Genomic DNA, 15,384 nt, shown 5'->3' with positions numbered 1-15,384 from the left:
AAACCCATCCACTGTGAAATTCATCCCAGCATCTCTTGCCAATTATTTATGGCATGAGAATCGTATTTAAAAATGGGAATTTTCACAGCGCATTTATTTTGTTTGGCCATGGTATATGAAGAGTTAGCCAGCTCCCATGACGTTTTTTTTGCTAGCGAGCCCCCATGACATATCTCAGAGTTCTAGTTAATTACAATTGGCTGTAAAAAATTAGGTTGGGAGCGGGAGCAATGACTAACAGTAGTAGTGTAGTACATATGCAATTTCAATACCCAACATGCCTAGGCATCAGAAGATCCATAGCAGGAGAATGAGACTGACCCTGCAAATTACATGGTATCTTTACAGGAGCAAACAAAGCTGGTCTAGGTCAGCCTTATGAACTTGCAAAGTATATGTACGTATTTGCTTGATTCAACATGGTATCTCCAGTTCTACACAGAATAAAGAATTTATATTCGTTCTTCATGTAGTTACATAAATCATTCACTTGATTCAACATTTTGACAAAGAAAAACATCATTGATACACCATCTAGCATCAAATGCAAATTGTATAGAACAAAATTTAAGTAAAGAGGTAGACAACACAAACCTTTTCAATTAGATCTAGAACATCTTGGTTGTCAATGAATTCAATGTAACTCCAATCAATTTCTTCTTTCGTATACTCTTCTTGTTCCATTTTAAAAACATGCTGTCCAAAACACATAACAATGTATAAGATTTATGATTAAATAAATAGCCTTTATGGCAAGCATTATGCTGTGCAAGTTAAAGGAAATTTTGGGACAGGGGCCCCTAAACAAACCTGATTAAAATGCTGCTGAAGTTTCTCATTTGTCAAATTGATGCAAAATTGCTCAAAGCTGCACAGAACCCATCAATTTATTAGAATAAAAGAGAAGTGCAACATACATCAAACCATATAATACAAACAAACAAATGCTCACTACTTAAGAAAAATCAGAGTAACCAAACACTATGGATATTCATAAGGAGATGTTGCATTCAACAGATTACTTCTAACAAGGCTCTCCCAGAAAAATTCTCTCTCAATTAAAAAAGTATTTTCTCTAAAATTCAATTACACCAAAAGTGGGAATAAGAAACCTTGGTATCGCAAAAGCCACGTCAATTCGAAAATTATGAGTGGGATAATCAAACTAAATCTACATGTACAATTGCAGGTAATAGCAATTAATGAAAGATACAGCTGGCCAGAGATTGCCTCACATACAAATAGTTCTTTTAAGGAAGATTATGGAAGGTAAAGTGTTTGAACACAATAGCTACAAAATTTCAGCTAGAGGAAGATAATGCTATTACCATTCGAAACAAAAAAAAAACAGATGATGATGCTATTCCAGAAACGTCACAAACAAAAAACTATGGATGGATAGCTTGTCGAAGTAGGTATGGAACTCTACTCCATGTATTTCATTGAATGGAACATAAGTCGACTGTAAATCCCAAAGAATTCACAAGCATTGAAATTTCAAGAATGCTTCAAGTGAACTGCCATGATAAGAGTCATAAGACTTCAACAGTTTGAAATCTAGGACGAGTTCTTCCAAACCTGGAGGGAATAATATGAATCAAGGGGACCCAGAAGGTCCCACAACTCTTACGACTCAGAAAAAAAAAAGCAGCAACAAAAAGAGGGTCAGTGAAGCCGCAAGTAGGCTAACTAGTGATGCAGGTTGGGGGGAACCATTGACTCCATTGGAAATCGTAGGGGATAACTCGTTTTTAATCTTCAACATTTGTGGTGATTTTTATGTTACTTTTGGGAAATTATGAGATGGAGTTGTAACAGGTATCTATTTAAGAACTCAAGTTTACATGTTAGAGAACACACAAACACACACACACACACACACACACACACACACACACACACACAGATGGAAATGTACTTGTGATGTGATGGAAATGTAACAGGTATCTATTTAAGAAGGGTTGAGCCTCTAGTGCAATTGGTAAAGACTATGCTCTCCAAACCCGAGGTCGGAGGTTCAATCCCAGCTTACCTACCAAAAAAAGGTATCTATTTAAGAACTCAAGTTTACATGTTAGAGAAGTTCCTTAGTTTGGGTCAGATTAGCACTAGCTGGAAAGTGGTATTAAATTCAGTGGTTATGCAGCTGAACCTCAATAGAAGTTGCAAGGCCTATATATATATATATATATATATATATATTACATTTTATTTTTTGGATTTCTTTCCTTTTTATGATTGTCTTTCCTGGTTTTTTCAGATTTTAGGAAATCGAAAATAAATCTGAAGTGGAAGGGGAGACTGACACGTAGGTGTGAACAGTGCAACTCCCTTCCCTCTTTATATATATATATATATGAGGAAATGGTTTGTGTGCCCTATCTGTGCATGGCTGCACAAACCATAGTGGGGGACACATTTTTTGGGGGATCCAAAGCATTCATTTGATCAGCCCTTTAGGATCATCCTAACCCAATCAGAGTTGGAGGAAAATGGGCAGACACTGTTTCTGCCCATTTTTTCCCTCCACAAATGGCAGGGTTAGGATGATCCTAAAGGGCTGATTTTTTGTACACACCCTATCCATGGAAGGGCCTTCCAAATGAATGCTTTGGATCCCCCAAAAAATGTGGCCCCCACTATGGTTTGTGCAGCCATGCACAGATAGCTTATATTTGCAGCTGCACACAAACCATTTCCTCATATATATATATATATATATATATATATATAGAGAGAGAGAGAGAGAAAACAGTTTCTACACACATGTGTAGATAAGTTATCTACACACTAGCTTAAAATACAATGGAGGGCATATTGTTTGGGTGATCCAAACCATTCATTTGATTGGCCCTTACATAGATAGAGTGTCCATAAAAAATCAGCTCCATAGGATCATCCCAACCCTACGATTTGTGGAGGTAAAATGGACGTGTATAAACCTTCATAAATCTTTCCATTTTTTGCCTCCACGGTTCGAAGGGTTAGGATGATCCTATGGAGCTAATTTTTTGTGGACACCCTATCTATGTGAGGGCGAATCAAATGAATGGTTTGGATCACCCAAACAATGTGGGCCTCCACTGTATTTTAAGCTAGCGTGTAGATAACTTATCTACACATGTGTGTAGAAACCGTTTTCTCATATATATATATATATATATATATATATATATATATATATATATCGGAAAGGTGTGCGTACTCGGTCGAGTAGATAAGCTTATCTACTCGGTCGGGTTAAAAACAGTGCGGGCCCACATTTTTGGGGTGATCCAAACCATTCATTTGAAAGGCCCTTACCTAGATAGGGTGTCCACAAAAAATCAGCCCCATAGGATCATCCTAACCCATGCAACAGTGGAGGGAAAAATGGGGAAAAATGGACAAACACAGCTTGTCCACAAATCTGCCCATTTTTCCCTCCCCTGTTGGATGTGTTAGGATGATCCTATGGGGCTGATTTTTTGTGGACACCCTATCTAGATAAGGGCCTTTCAAATGAATGGTTTGGATCACCCCAAAAATGTGGGCCCCCACTGTTTTTAACCCGACCGAGTAGATAAGCTTATCTACTCGACCGAGTACGCACACCTTTCCCCATATATATATATATATATATATATTTAGAGAGAGAGAGAGAGAGAGAGAGAGAGGAAAATGATTGTGAGCTTGAAGCTCATATAGCTTATATGAGCTTGAGGGCCCAAACATATGGGTCCCACATTTTTTGTGGTGATCCAAACCATTCATTTGCAAGGCCCCATCATAGATAGGGTGTGTACCAAAAATCAGCTCCATTGGATCATCCTATCCCATCCAAAACCGGAGGGCAAAAATGGGCAGATTTGTGGCAAACGGTGTCTGTCCATTCTGCCCTCCACTTTTGGATGGGTTAGGATGATCCTATGGAGCCGATTTTTGTACACACCCTATCTATGTAAGGGCCTTTCAAATGAATGCTTTGGAGCATCCTAACAATGTGGGCCCACGTGTTTGGGCCCTCAAGCTCATATAAGCTATATGAGCTTCAAGCTCTCAATCATTTTCCTCATATATATATATATCAGCGTGTGTTTTATTTTCCAGATGGAAAAATGTTTGAAATATTAAAGTTGTCAATGAATTCAGAATTTTATGTGAGTTTCTTCCTAGACGAGTTATAATTAGTATTAATTTGTCTTCTTTCTAGTGTTTGCATCAATCCCCCTAGCAATGAATATCCTCTAGGAGAGCAAATGTAAGGAGAGCCATTAGCCTCACAAAGTAGTACAGCAAGTAGATGCAAAAATTCATCTGCTGCTTCCATTAAGAACTAAAAATCTTCTCCGAGAGCCGGAGCAAGAAATTACAATTTCAATTTCGCACCATCTCTTCATAATCCTTCATAAAAGTAAATTCAATCATCCAATGGAGGACCACCAGTCCAAAATCTACCCACCCCATGCCACCCAAATGTACACAAGCAAATACATACATATACTTTACAAAATTTTCATGATATTGTGTGCCTGCATGTTTTGCAAACTCTCACTAAATTTCTGTTTTCTACTTACAACTCTGTTCTGCTATGCCGGATGGTTCTTTGTCCAAAACAATGTAATATCTCCGGCTCTATTACATATTATCAACACAGCAATCAATCTACAAATCTATTACAATGATCAGCGCATCAGTCTTGAAATTAGTTGTTAAATCTTTATGGGTCTGTTCCACACAAATTAGAAACATGGGAAATATATCAGATTCGACTGACTAACGGTGTGGTAACTATCAATCCACAAATCTGTAACAATGAACAACCCAACAATCTAGAAATTGGATGCTAAACCTTCATGGGTTAGTTCCAAGCAATTTGAAACATGAGAAATCCATCAGATTCAACTGATTAATGGTGTGGTAACTACAAAAGCCTTAAGTCCCCTTATCATGGTTATTCTTCAATCACACAGATGCATAGGGTTCCCATGCAGTTTGTGGCAAGAACATGGCTGCTTCAAATTATCAACACAAAAAGCATACCAGTTAAGCACCTGTTTGTCTTGAAACTCTCGAATCCATAAATATCCAGCACCCCAATTAAGCACTTTGAATCAGGATCTTGACCGATCGAACTATTAATCTTAGTTACAAGCCTGTGGCAAACAAGCAAAGCAATGAATCAGAGATTAAAAAAAATCAGAAAGCATCGGTCAAAAGCATAAGAAGACCTCCCAGAAATGTTCATCAGAAAATGGAAATACAACTTACCAATCAAATAGCCGTGAATAGACGGTTTTTGCCAAAGCATCTCGACTCTGGGTGGCAGATTCTGGATCTAGACTTTTTGTTATGGTCTCATCGCGAGTTGCAATCACACGTTTGCATAAGGAATCTTCAAGAGCCTTCACATCACACCTGAAAATTATTGCAAACAAAGAATTCGCATTTATCTCTTGCAGGTGGTCACAGGTTCGAGTCACGGAAACAGCCTCTCTGCAAAGCAGGGGGTAAGGCATTGTACATCTAGCCCTCCCCAGACCCCGCGCAATGGCGGGAACCTCGTGCACTGGGCTGCCCTTTTTAGTAAATATTACACAGACCATTTACATTAGTTTAGCAAGAACTGGGATTGAGAGAGTCATTCATTGCCTTGGAGACGCTCTTCCAATGGCTAGTTGTTGGATTCTTTTTCTTTCTTATTGTTTTTTATTTTATATTTTTGTGAGAGTAAAGCTCAACCCCTTTCTTGTTTTCTATGTCCGTTTTTTCCTAATAATAATCATTTTTATTCTTCAAAAACAACTATAGCGCATATCATTCACACACTTCAAAATGGAAAATATAACAGATTCATAGAAGTCAGTATTTTACATGAAAAGCTCTGCTGCAGTTCTTAGATGGAACCAAGAATCTTCATCTTTGGGTTCTGATGAATCTATTTCCTTTCCCTTTGAAAATTCAATGTTTCCTAAATGGAGAATAGCAGCCACAACTCGAAAAATTGCATCCTGGAAAAAAATAGAAAAAAAAAACACAATTCAATAGAGATCTTCATATTCTGGATGGCGGCATCCTTCCCCATTGCCAATTCACAAAAAGCTTTACCTGCTCATTGTAATTGATTCCAACAACATCCATTGCCCTCCTAGTTGCCAGGTATTCCTTAGAATCATCTAGCCCATCCAGCTCATAGCAGTTTGATTGATTTAGATAATGAAATGTTCGTGGGTTTCCCAATTTGAATCTCTCAACATCCTGAGAGCAAACATGAATAAATGATAAACAAGAATCATACAGGTCATTTCAGAAGCTTCAAGTTGACCAGCATCAACATGGATATGTCTATCATAGTATCATTTTAACTAGAGCTGAATTCAGTTCATGAAACTAATAGGCGACAGAAGTATGATATTTTGCAGATGTAGATCATCGATCATCACAGAACTAAGACTGGCTAATAGACCAATGATTTAGATGGTTATGTAGAGCTTCTCCTATGCCACCATGCACAGGATTTTTTTTCTTTTAAATAGTTATTCCTCAAAACAATTTTAAATTTTAAATTTTACCTTTTCTTTTCCTATCTTAGTTACAAATGACATACAAAAAATGACATGTAAAGTAATAAGCAGTTACAATACAAGAGGTGCCATGTCATATAGCAGGTCTTGAAATCAATTAAGGAAAACAACCAAAACAAACATTATCTTCCTATAAAAATAAAAAAGATGGAAATAATCAAAATGCATGTGATTTCTATCCAAATGCAGTGCATTGCCCCCCACGCCCACCACCACCCTTTCCCATTAGTAACTCCATGAAGAACTTGGTAAACAGCAGCTCGAAGCTCTACTGTACCTCCGGTGGCGCGGCACAAAGCATGTAGAAACAGTGGTAATTTCTCTCAGGATCAGATAGTTGACAAACACGAGATCTTTCCAGCAAGTAAGTTCTGATGGCAGCCCCTGATATCCTTCCCTTTTGGTCAAACTGAATCTCAACAAACTTACCAAAACGACTGCACAATGTATAACATGCAATTCAGATGGAATTGAAGCCAATTTAGTAGACAATATAATTGAAAACTTGCAAAACAGAAGTTGGAAAGTTTGTGAATAATAGGTGTCCCAACCTTGAGTTATTGTTTCTGACAGTCTTTGCATTGCCAAATGCTTCTAGAACAGGATTGGACTGTAAAACAGAAGATACCAGGTAAAAGCTCATAGAAGTTTTAAAAAATTAGAACGGGAGTTGATGCAAGCAAACTATCTTAACAGAACAATGGAATCTCAAACCATTCAAAAAAAAAAAAACGAAATCTCATATTCTGACATCAGAATCATTGATTGATTCCAGCATAGACAGAGACACAAAAAAGTTGAAGACTCACTCACCTCTAGTACTTGTTGTTCCACAGTCCGCCCCTCGGTTACTGCCCTCCCACCCATGTAAGCCAGGTAACGCATAAGCATTTTGGTGCTTTCTGTTTTACCCGCTCCACTTTCTCCACTTACTAGAATTGATTGGCTTATTCCCTCGTTAATCATTAGTCTGCATTTACATTAAAAAAAAAATTCATGTGATATAAACAGGAAATCCTTCAGAGATTACATTGTGCAAATGGAATAACAAAGGGTACCTTACCTATATGCAGCATCTGCGACAGCAAAAAGATGAGGGCTTAGCTCACCAAAGGCTGCACCTTTGTATTGTTCCATCATGTGGGTGTCATACAGATGAGGGAGTCTTCTAAATGGGTTGACAGCAATCAATATATTTCCAGTGTAAGTCTGGAGACACCATTAGGTCTATTAGCAAGACTGTTAAAAAATGTTTGCAAATTGAAATTAACAAGTAAGGCATCCAATTAATTATGTAATGCATGCCCACAAAGCACACAATGCATATAATGATACCCAATCAACACTAGAGCATGCTCACACCCACACATCTAATGAATGTGTATGGGTGAGCTGGCCGACATCGTATCATAATACCCAATCAACATGTACTACCAGTTACCATCACAGTACCATAGGACGAAGTTGAAAGACCCAACCAAAAACATATTCTCCAATTAATACTTACATAAATTTCATTCATGTCATATCTGGATCTTAAGTTCTGCAGAACACCTGGTTCGTGTAAATAAGCTAGCTTTGTCATGTCATCCACACCACAAGGTGGTGCTTCAGGATCTTTAGGATAGACATTGGATGTGTTAGCTACGACCTGCAAAGCAAATAAGGACCATTCAAAAGAATTGATAATTCAGGAAGAAGAAAGAGCCATTCAAAAGAATTCCAGAAGAAAGCAATAGAAGCAAAGGTTCCATGAAACCACAATCACAGATAGAGAACCAGACAACTGTCGCAGTCGAATTCCATATATCATAAGACAGAGTTCAAAGCAATAAATATGAAGCCTGTGAAAAATTATAAGTACAGCATCTGTCCTCTGATAAGAAACAAAAAACACTATGAACTGATGTTGCAGATTAAATGTGGACAACCAAGAAGAAGGTACCAATAGTTAGCATCTCACAAGAAACTTAGGTTAATAAGACCTAAGTTTCTGAGCACAAGATGTAGAAAAAAAGTACGGACCGTCTTCCCATCAGTACATTTGATCTTAATATGTTCGCCATTGACCTCCAAGACTTCCCCATCTATCCAAGACACATCAGGATCCTCCACCCAAACAAAAGATCCTACCGCTATATTAACTGAAGCAGCCTGCATATTCAATAGTTTCAGGTCAGCAACATTCATCAATTACAACCAATAGAGTCTGGTTTCTTAATAAATATAGACAACTAAAAAAGTCTCGTATGTATGCAAACAGAAAATTGAATTAGCGACATTCCTTTAACCTGTAAACAGTCAAAATGCAAATGTTACAGTAGCGTTAAGATATCTATAATACACAACCATTATTACAGAGCCTGGTTTCTGTTTATCTTTCCCTAAAGCAAATCATAATAATCACCATCACATGTATCACATATAATCAGGATAAAAATATTGGCATCAAACACGGATCAAATTGGTTAATTAGTCACAGTGGAAGTTCATTATAACTGACAACAGCAATGCTAATTTTGAAAAAAAAAAGAAAAAAAAAGCAGCACTTCAACGCTATTATTTGAGCAGCTCAAGGTCCATGATGGAGTCAGTCAAGTAAGCAGAGAAACTGTGTTCATCTCATGATGTTGCAAGTTATGGATGTTGGTGGGCATTTTTTTTTAAGGATAGAAAATTTCATTAAGGAAAGAAAGGGGAAAATCTGCGACCAAGATGATCAGAACAAAGAAAGAAAAAGAAAATAAAAGAACAAAATGCACCATAGACTAAGGACCCTCGAGGAGAAAGAAAATAAAAAATTGCCAAATTATCCCTTATGACTCCTGCCGGGGCTGATCTATATGCATCAGTGTTAGGCAATCTCCTAACGTGCCAGAATAAAATCAAGAAACTAGCTAGTTAGTCATGAATCCCGTCAAACATTTGCATAAATCTCCAGGGTGATGGTGGCTCCAATCCAACCACCTGATAACATAGAGGGAATCTTCCTCAACTATCAATCTACCCATGTCTCTACTCAATGATCCTAATGCCCTGTAAAATCACCCTCACTTCCGCTTCATTGGAATCCGTGATCCCAATGGGGCCTGAGAAGGTGTGGTCGAACCGCTCTCGTCCCTGAGAACTGCACCTACTCCAGCAGGCCCTGGGCTACCCAAACTCTATACATCAAAGTTAAGCTTCACCAGCTCTGGACCAAGAGGGTCCCACCTAGGGGAAGGAATCTCAGCCTGCTGCCTACTAGCACAGATCCCTCTCTCCAACCACGTCTTAGGTCATAGTTAGAGATAAACCTGAAACGAGGATCGTCATTGAGATGGGGCAGCAAAATCGCCTTAGAATGGATGAAATGCGAGCTTTTGACCGAGCTTCTAAAAAGACACGAGCATTCCTTTCCTTCCAAATGACCCAAATAGTGGCCAAGAGGACCACATTCTATAAAATCCTCTTTCTTCCACCAAGGGATGACAAACCAACAGTCCAAAAGATCTACAAGCCGGGAGGGGAAGACCTAGGACATTCTGAATCTCCTTAGGATGCGACTCCACACATCTCTGGCTATCCTACAGTGAAGAAAAATATGGTCCACTGACTCTTCTACATCCACACAGAGCGCAGTGGTAAAAATTAAGCATCTTACGGTTTCGCAAGTGGTCCACCGTAAGGACCTGTCAAGAAAGGTAATCCAACTAAACAAGTAGACCCTGGGAGGAGCAGAAATGCTCCGCACTCTGGAAAACTCCAAGGAAAGAGGACAAGGAACGATATGGGTGTAGACTGATTGAGGTTGAAGACCCAGAGGAGCTCCAGATCCAAAACCTTTTTATCTTTTCTGGTCTTCTTGATATAACAGGAATCCAGAGTATCCAAAATCTGGCCACCCAATCAATCTCTCTGTCAGAGAAGTTCCGCCTGAAGTTAATCTTCCAATACACCCGCCCCTCCAACCACTTATAACAATCTTAGCTGAAAGCATCATTATCAAAAGACACAACAAATAAATCAGGAAATAGCTCCACCAGAGAAACCTCTTCAAAACATTTATCATGTCAAAGCTTAATCACATTACCCTTGTAGACTATGAATCTGATTCCCTCATTAAACATGCGTTGTTGCCTCTGGATGTCCCTCCACACAGTCAGACCATTAAATCTGTGCTTGTCATGAGAGATCCAACGGCCAAGGGAAGACCCATATTTGCTATCTATGACTTTGGCCCAAAGCCGATGCCTCTCCTCTCCTCTCCTCCATAACCACTTCCCAAAACGAGCTTTTTAACAAATCTCAATCTCTTAAAGCCCAAGCCACCGGCTCTGGTAGGTTTCCACACCTCCCAACTAACGAGATGGAACTTCTTCTTATAATAAGTCACCCCAAACAAACCTCCTTTGAATCTGCTTGATGTGTTTAATCACACTTATCGGACATTTAAAAACAGAAAGATGGTAAATTGGGATATTAACAAAATCGCAAGCACCTCCTTTATAAGAGCAATTCTTTCCCAGAGACAAAATTCCGCTTCCACGTATCCGGCCTTTTCTCCACTGTTTCAACAATCGAATCTTACACCCTCTTCTGTGGCCTCCCCTCTCACAGAGGGAGAACAAGATACGTCATCGAAAACTGGTCCACTGAACATCTGAGTAACCTAGCCAACCATTCAATCTCATTCGTTGAGGTGTGGATACGCAGCCTAGATTTTCAAAAGTTAGATCTTTGCCCAGCCACGACTTCATAACATCAAAGAGTAATATTAAGCTTCGATACCTTGTCTTCTTTAGCTTCACTAAAAATCAAGGTATCATCTACAGCAAATTGAATATGAGATACTACCACCCCTGGAGCCCTACCCTAGACCCCTACCTTCGTGAGCTTAGTTATTAATTTCGTTCTTGTGGGAGTTTCATTTTGCTCATTGGAGTAGAACGTTCAAGTGTTTAATCCATTCCGGAAAGGATATTACGACTGGTGGATTTCTTGAAATAGTTAAAAAAATTAGAAACATAAACGAGATGATTTTTTTATTTTTTGGAATGAAAAATAATATGGATGGGAGCAAAAAACATATACAAGATGATTACATCAAATAAATTTAACAAAAAGACACAACTACTTAAAACATCCACCATAGGTATGAAATTACCATTCAACAAAAAATAGGCATGAAATTAACTTCTGATGAGATTTAACAAAAAAAAAACATTTTACTACTTTGTGTAGGTTTTAGGGAAGAATTGGATTTGGTGTGTTTTGCAAAGTATAAAAACGAGGAATTTTGGTGTGTTTTTAACCCTCCCAATTCGTTTGGGGGGTTAGAAGACATCAAAATCCACTATTAAAAAAATAGATCAAATGTCCTTCATATATCATTCAAAAAAAATAAAATCAAATGTCCTTTAAATGAAAACAAAACGGTCATTGGAAGATGGTAAAATGGAAAACCTAAAAAATTGCCGGAAAAAAGGCAAGTCTAGAATTTAGCAACATTTAGTCCAGAACAGGTTGTTTCACCCTGTTTGGTCTCGAACAAACGAAACAGGACAATATTAGACTAGAACAGGGCAGATTAGACCAGACTCCTGGAAGAACTTTTGTTTTGACCTTTGTTCTGTTTTATTTTTATTGTTTTAATGGTAATTGTATTAAAAACAGCAAAATGAATACAACCAATAGGCCGAAGGTATCAGAATATAAGAAAGGCAATACAAAAAGCGAGGGACAGAAGAAAAGAAACACAAAGAGATGAAAAATATCAAGGAGGAAGATCATCAATTCTGGACGAAAAGAAACGCTTCGTCAATGCCGGATGAAATGAAACGAAATCGATATCTTAGGTGGTGAGTCACAGTGGTGCCATACCCCAGGCGACTCTTCGGAACAAAAGATGAAAAAAGTTCCTATCTCAAGACTTGAAAGTAATGCCATTAACTTGATTGAATTTATCAAAACCTTCAGGTGGAAAAAAAGAAGATGGAAATAACCTTAGTCGAAACCAACACGAAACGACCGAAATGTTTCAATGTCCATCCACACCCCCACCGAAACGGCCGAAATGCATAAACCAAAATCGTAATTATAATAGCAGTATACTATATCAGTCCGTATTATATAATTATATTTATATGAATTGCATACGAAATGTAGTGCATGATACATGCATTGTCAAACTACCAGTTACTCCAAAAGCTTAAGGTGTTGGAGAAGGCGTTGTTTAATCTTTTAACTTTAACACTCCCCCTCACATATGGCCCCTCTTTCTTTGGGTTGGCCTACATGTGGCACATGTGGCCGCACTTTTGGGTTGACCATTGCATGTGGATTTTTAACATGAAGGAGGTTTGAACCCAGGACCTTTGCTCTGAGACCATGTCAAACTACCAGTTACTCCAAAAGCTAAAGCTGTTGGAGAATGCGTTATTTAATCTTTTATACTTTAACATGCATAAATATTTATATGAATTGTATGTGAAATTTGGCATGTAATAAATTATCAGACATGTGTGAGTGTGACGGTGCATGTCACTAGGTATTCAATGTTTTTAAACCAATATGGATGATTGTCTTGCTTATGTGACGGTTTCTAAGTGTGTATTTGTGCTTATTCTAGCATTTCTTGAAGTTATCATCTTTAAATTCTATCATTTGCATATGTTTCCATATGTTTTCGTGATTTTATAGGATTTCCACCGAAATTTCTAACCGAAACCGAAACGTTTTTGTTTCCGTGGAGACCGAAATCAAAATTTAAAACCATACTAGCAAATGAGAGAAAACATATGTTGCTAATTTGTAGGTATTTGAACCAGCTCATTTATACTGGGATTGCCACATAGCTCCGGGTGAATATTTCCAAACTGATAAACAGTAATGCAACAATGTCAACTCGTGATGACTTTGGAGCCGTAACTCTACCCAAAGCATTATAATCAACAAAGCACTAATGGCCCATGTTAAGAATACAGTCCTCAGAGGAATTCAGTAAATACAATTAGGTAGAAATAACAATAGGATCACAATGCAAAACAAAAGAATAACCAATACCGCCTATTTATTTTATCACATCTTGCTACCAACTTATACTGATTGTACTCTCGATTACTACATTACCGCCATCTGAATTCAAATACCACGTGAAGCAAAATAAATAAAAAAGACAACTACAAACAGAAAGACATACAGAAGATATCAGCTCAAATTCTAAATTATTCACAGCTTCTCCAGAGTGCAGTTTATAGAAGAAAAATATTGAACAGATATAATGACATGGATCGCACATTTGCACCCCAACACCAAATGCCAATTCCAACAGTCAAATCAGTCCAAGGGAACAAGTTCTCAGCAATAAGTCTCTAAACCCCAACTAAAATTATGCAAATACAGCACAAGCAAAAGCGACAAATGTAAATGGAAGTATTTTCTGAATATTCCAACAGGCGGCCATCAAGAACAAGATAAACCAAAAACTAGTTCAGCTCAAATTTCAGTAGACCTGAACAGATCAATTAAAATTTATTCACATTTTGACCAGAAAAAAAAACGAAACAGAGAACAAAACACAATAAAATTTCATCCTGGCCGGCCAAAGCTATTTCAGAGATTAGTCTCCAGCATACATCAGTAGGTGCAATTTAATCAATCAAATCAACAAAACCACATCCGATCACCGTATTATCCAGAATCCACCGAAAAATAATAGCAATTCAATGATAGATCCAGAAAAAAAAAATGTAAACTACTAGAGAACGAGGCATCAAAAATTTGAAAAGTCATACCATTCGGATCTCGATCAGATCGTAATTTCAGCCACTTCTCGATCTGCCACCAATCAACTCTTCCACGTTGACAATTACAGCCGCATCAAAAAATCCAAAAAAAAAAATGAAGAGAAAGATGGAAAAAAATCAACTAGATCGGATCTTTTGCCCTAGATTTCACTTTTAGACAATGAGAGGAGAAGAGAGAGATGGGAGAAATCTTTTCTAAATCCTTATTTTTTTCAGGACAAAGCTAGGGTTCCCTCTCCCTCTCTCATCTCCCTAGTTTAATAGTTTTTCGTTTTTTAGGGTTTGGGATTTAAGAGATTTTTCCACAGAGGAAAGTGTTGCAAAGGGCCTTCACCAAAGTCCGATCGCCGAGAATCGGCGCCTCTCTGTGTGATGAAAAACAACCCTGCAACCTCTTCCCGACAACCTAACCCAGCGCATACACAGGTCAAATGATATTAATTAGTACGTTTACGTAAATGCCCTTATGATTATCATGAATTATCGAAAATGCCATTAACGGGAGAAAATCGCGACATGATCCTCGCGACGAAACCGCGTTGCGATGTTTGTTATTACTTTATGGCTCTGGAAAGCAAACCGCGTTCCTGGGAAAGCAATTCTTGTGTTCACTTGCATTCCCGAGAAAGTAACAAGCTTAGGTGGAAAATGTCAAATAATGACAAGGAAATTGCCAAAAATGATGTGGAAATGTTTCTTTTCTCACAAGTGTGGGAAACCAAATCCCACTATTTTGGTCGGATTTGCTTTTCCGGGAAAACTAGTGAAAAAAGGTGGGCAGGCAGTTTCTCGGAAAATCTTTTCCTACACAGTTTCTGCGCACGTGAACGGGCGCGGGAAACCTTTTCCTACACAGTTTTCCTGGATTTCTTTTCCTAATGCCACGTCAGATTCCCGGGAAACCTTTTCTTTTCCTCTCCCAGGAAAACAAGTGAACAGAGCCTATGAGTCATCCACTCATCGTCATCTTAAAAACATACTTTATGTGGTGTAATTAATTGAGAATTAGATGGAAACTGATATTTAAATATGTA

At 38.1% G+C, this 15,384-nt stretch overlaps 1 protein-coding gene across 2 annotated transcripts in view; it reads right to left on the bottom strand.

Annotated features, from left to right (window-relative positions):
* Positions 1-14,782, bottom strand: part of LOC143890207 (myosin-8-like) — a 31,196-nt gene extending 16,414 nt beyond the window's left edge. Inside the window, exons 1-13 of one of the 2 annotated variants that reach the window (XM_077394799.1) lie at positions 14,339-14,782; positions 8,589-8,717; positions 8,071-8,214; positions 7,627-7,772; positions 7,377-7,533; positions 7,115-7,173; positions 6,841-7,000; positions 6,088-6,237; positions 5,854-5,990; positions 5,251-5,397; positions 5,034-5,135; positions 811-868; positions 595-696 (exon numbers count right to left, since the gene is read on the bottom strand). In XM_077394799.1, coding sequence (XP_077250914.1) covers positions 595-696; positions 811-868; positions 5,034-5,135; positions 5,251-5,397; positions 5,854-5,990; positions 6,088-6,237; positions 6,841-7,000; positions 7,115-7,173; positions 7,377-7,533; positions 7,627-7,772; positions 8,071-8,214; positions 8,589-8,717; positions 14,339-14,341 — 1,494 coding nt within the window. In that variant the 5' untranslated portion in view covers positions 14,342-14,782. Of the gene's footprint in view, positions 1-594; positions 697-810; positions 869-5,033; positions 5,136-5,250; positions 5,398-5,853; positions 5,991-6,087; positions 6,238-6,840; positions 7,001-7,114; positions 7,174-7,376; positions 7,534-7,626; positions 7,773-8,070; positions 8,215-8,588; positions 8,724-14,338 lie in introns of those variants that run through there. The other variant, XM_077394798.1, reaches the window with a different exon arrangement.
* Between the last annotated feature and the right edge of the window lie 602 nt (positions 14,783-15,384).

The sequence above is a fragment of the Tasmannia lanceolata genome, unplaced genomic scaffold (assembly GCF_043159265.1).
Source record: "Tasmannia lanceolata isolate RefF3 unplaced genomic scaffold, GAP_Taslan_0.1 ptg000013l, whole genome shotgun sequence".
Taxonomy (NCBI): Eukaryota; Viridiplantae; Streptophyta; class Magnoliopsida; order Canellales; family Winteraceae; genus Tasmannia; species Tasmannia lanceolata.
The sequence above is the reverse complement of the archived record's forward strand: the minus strand, read 5'-3'. Positions and strand labels throughout refer to the sequence as shown.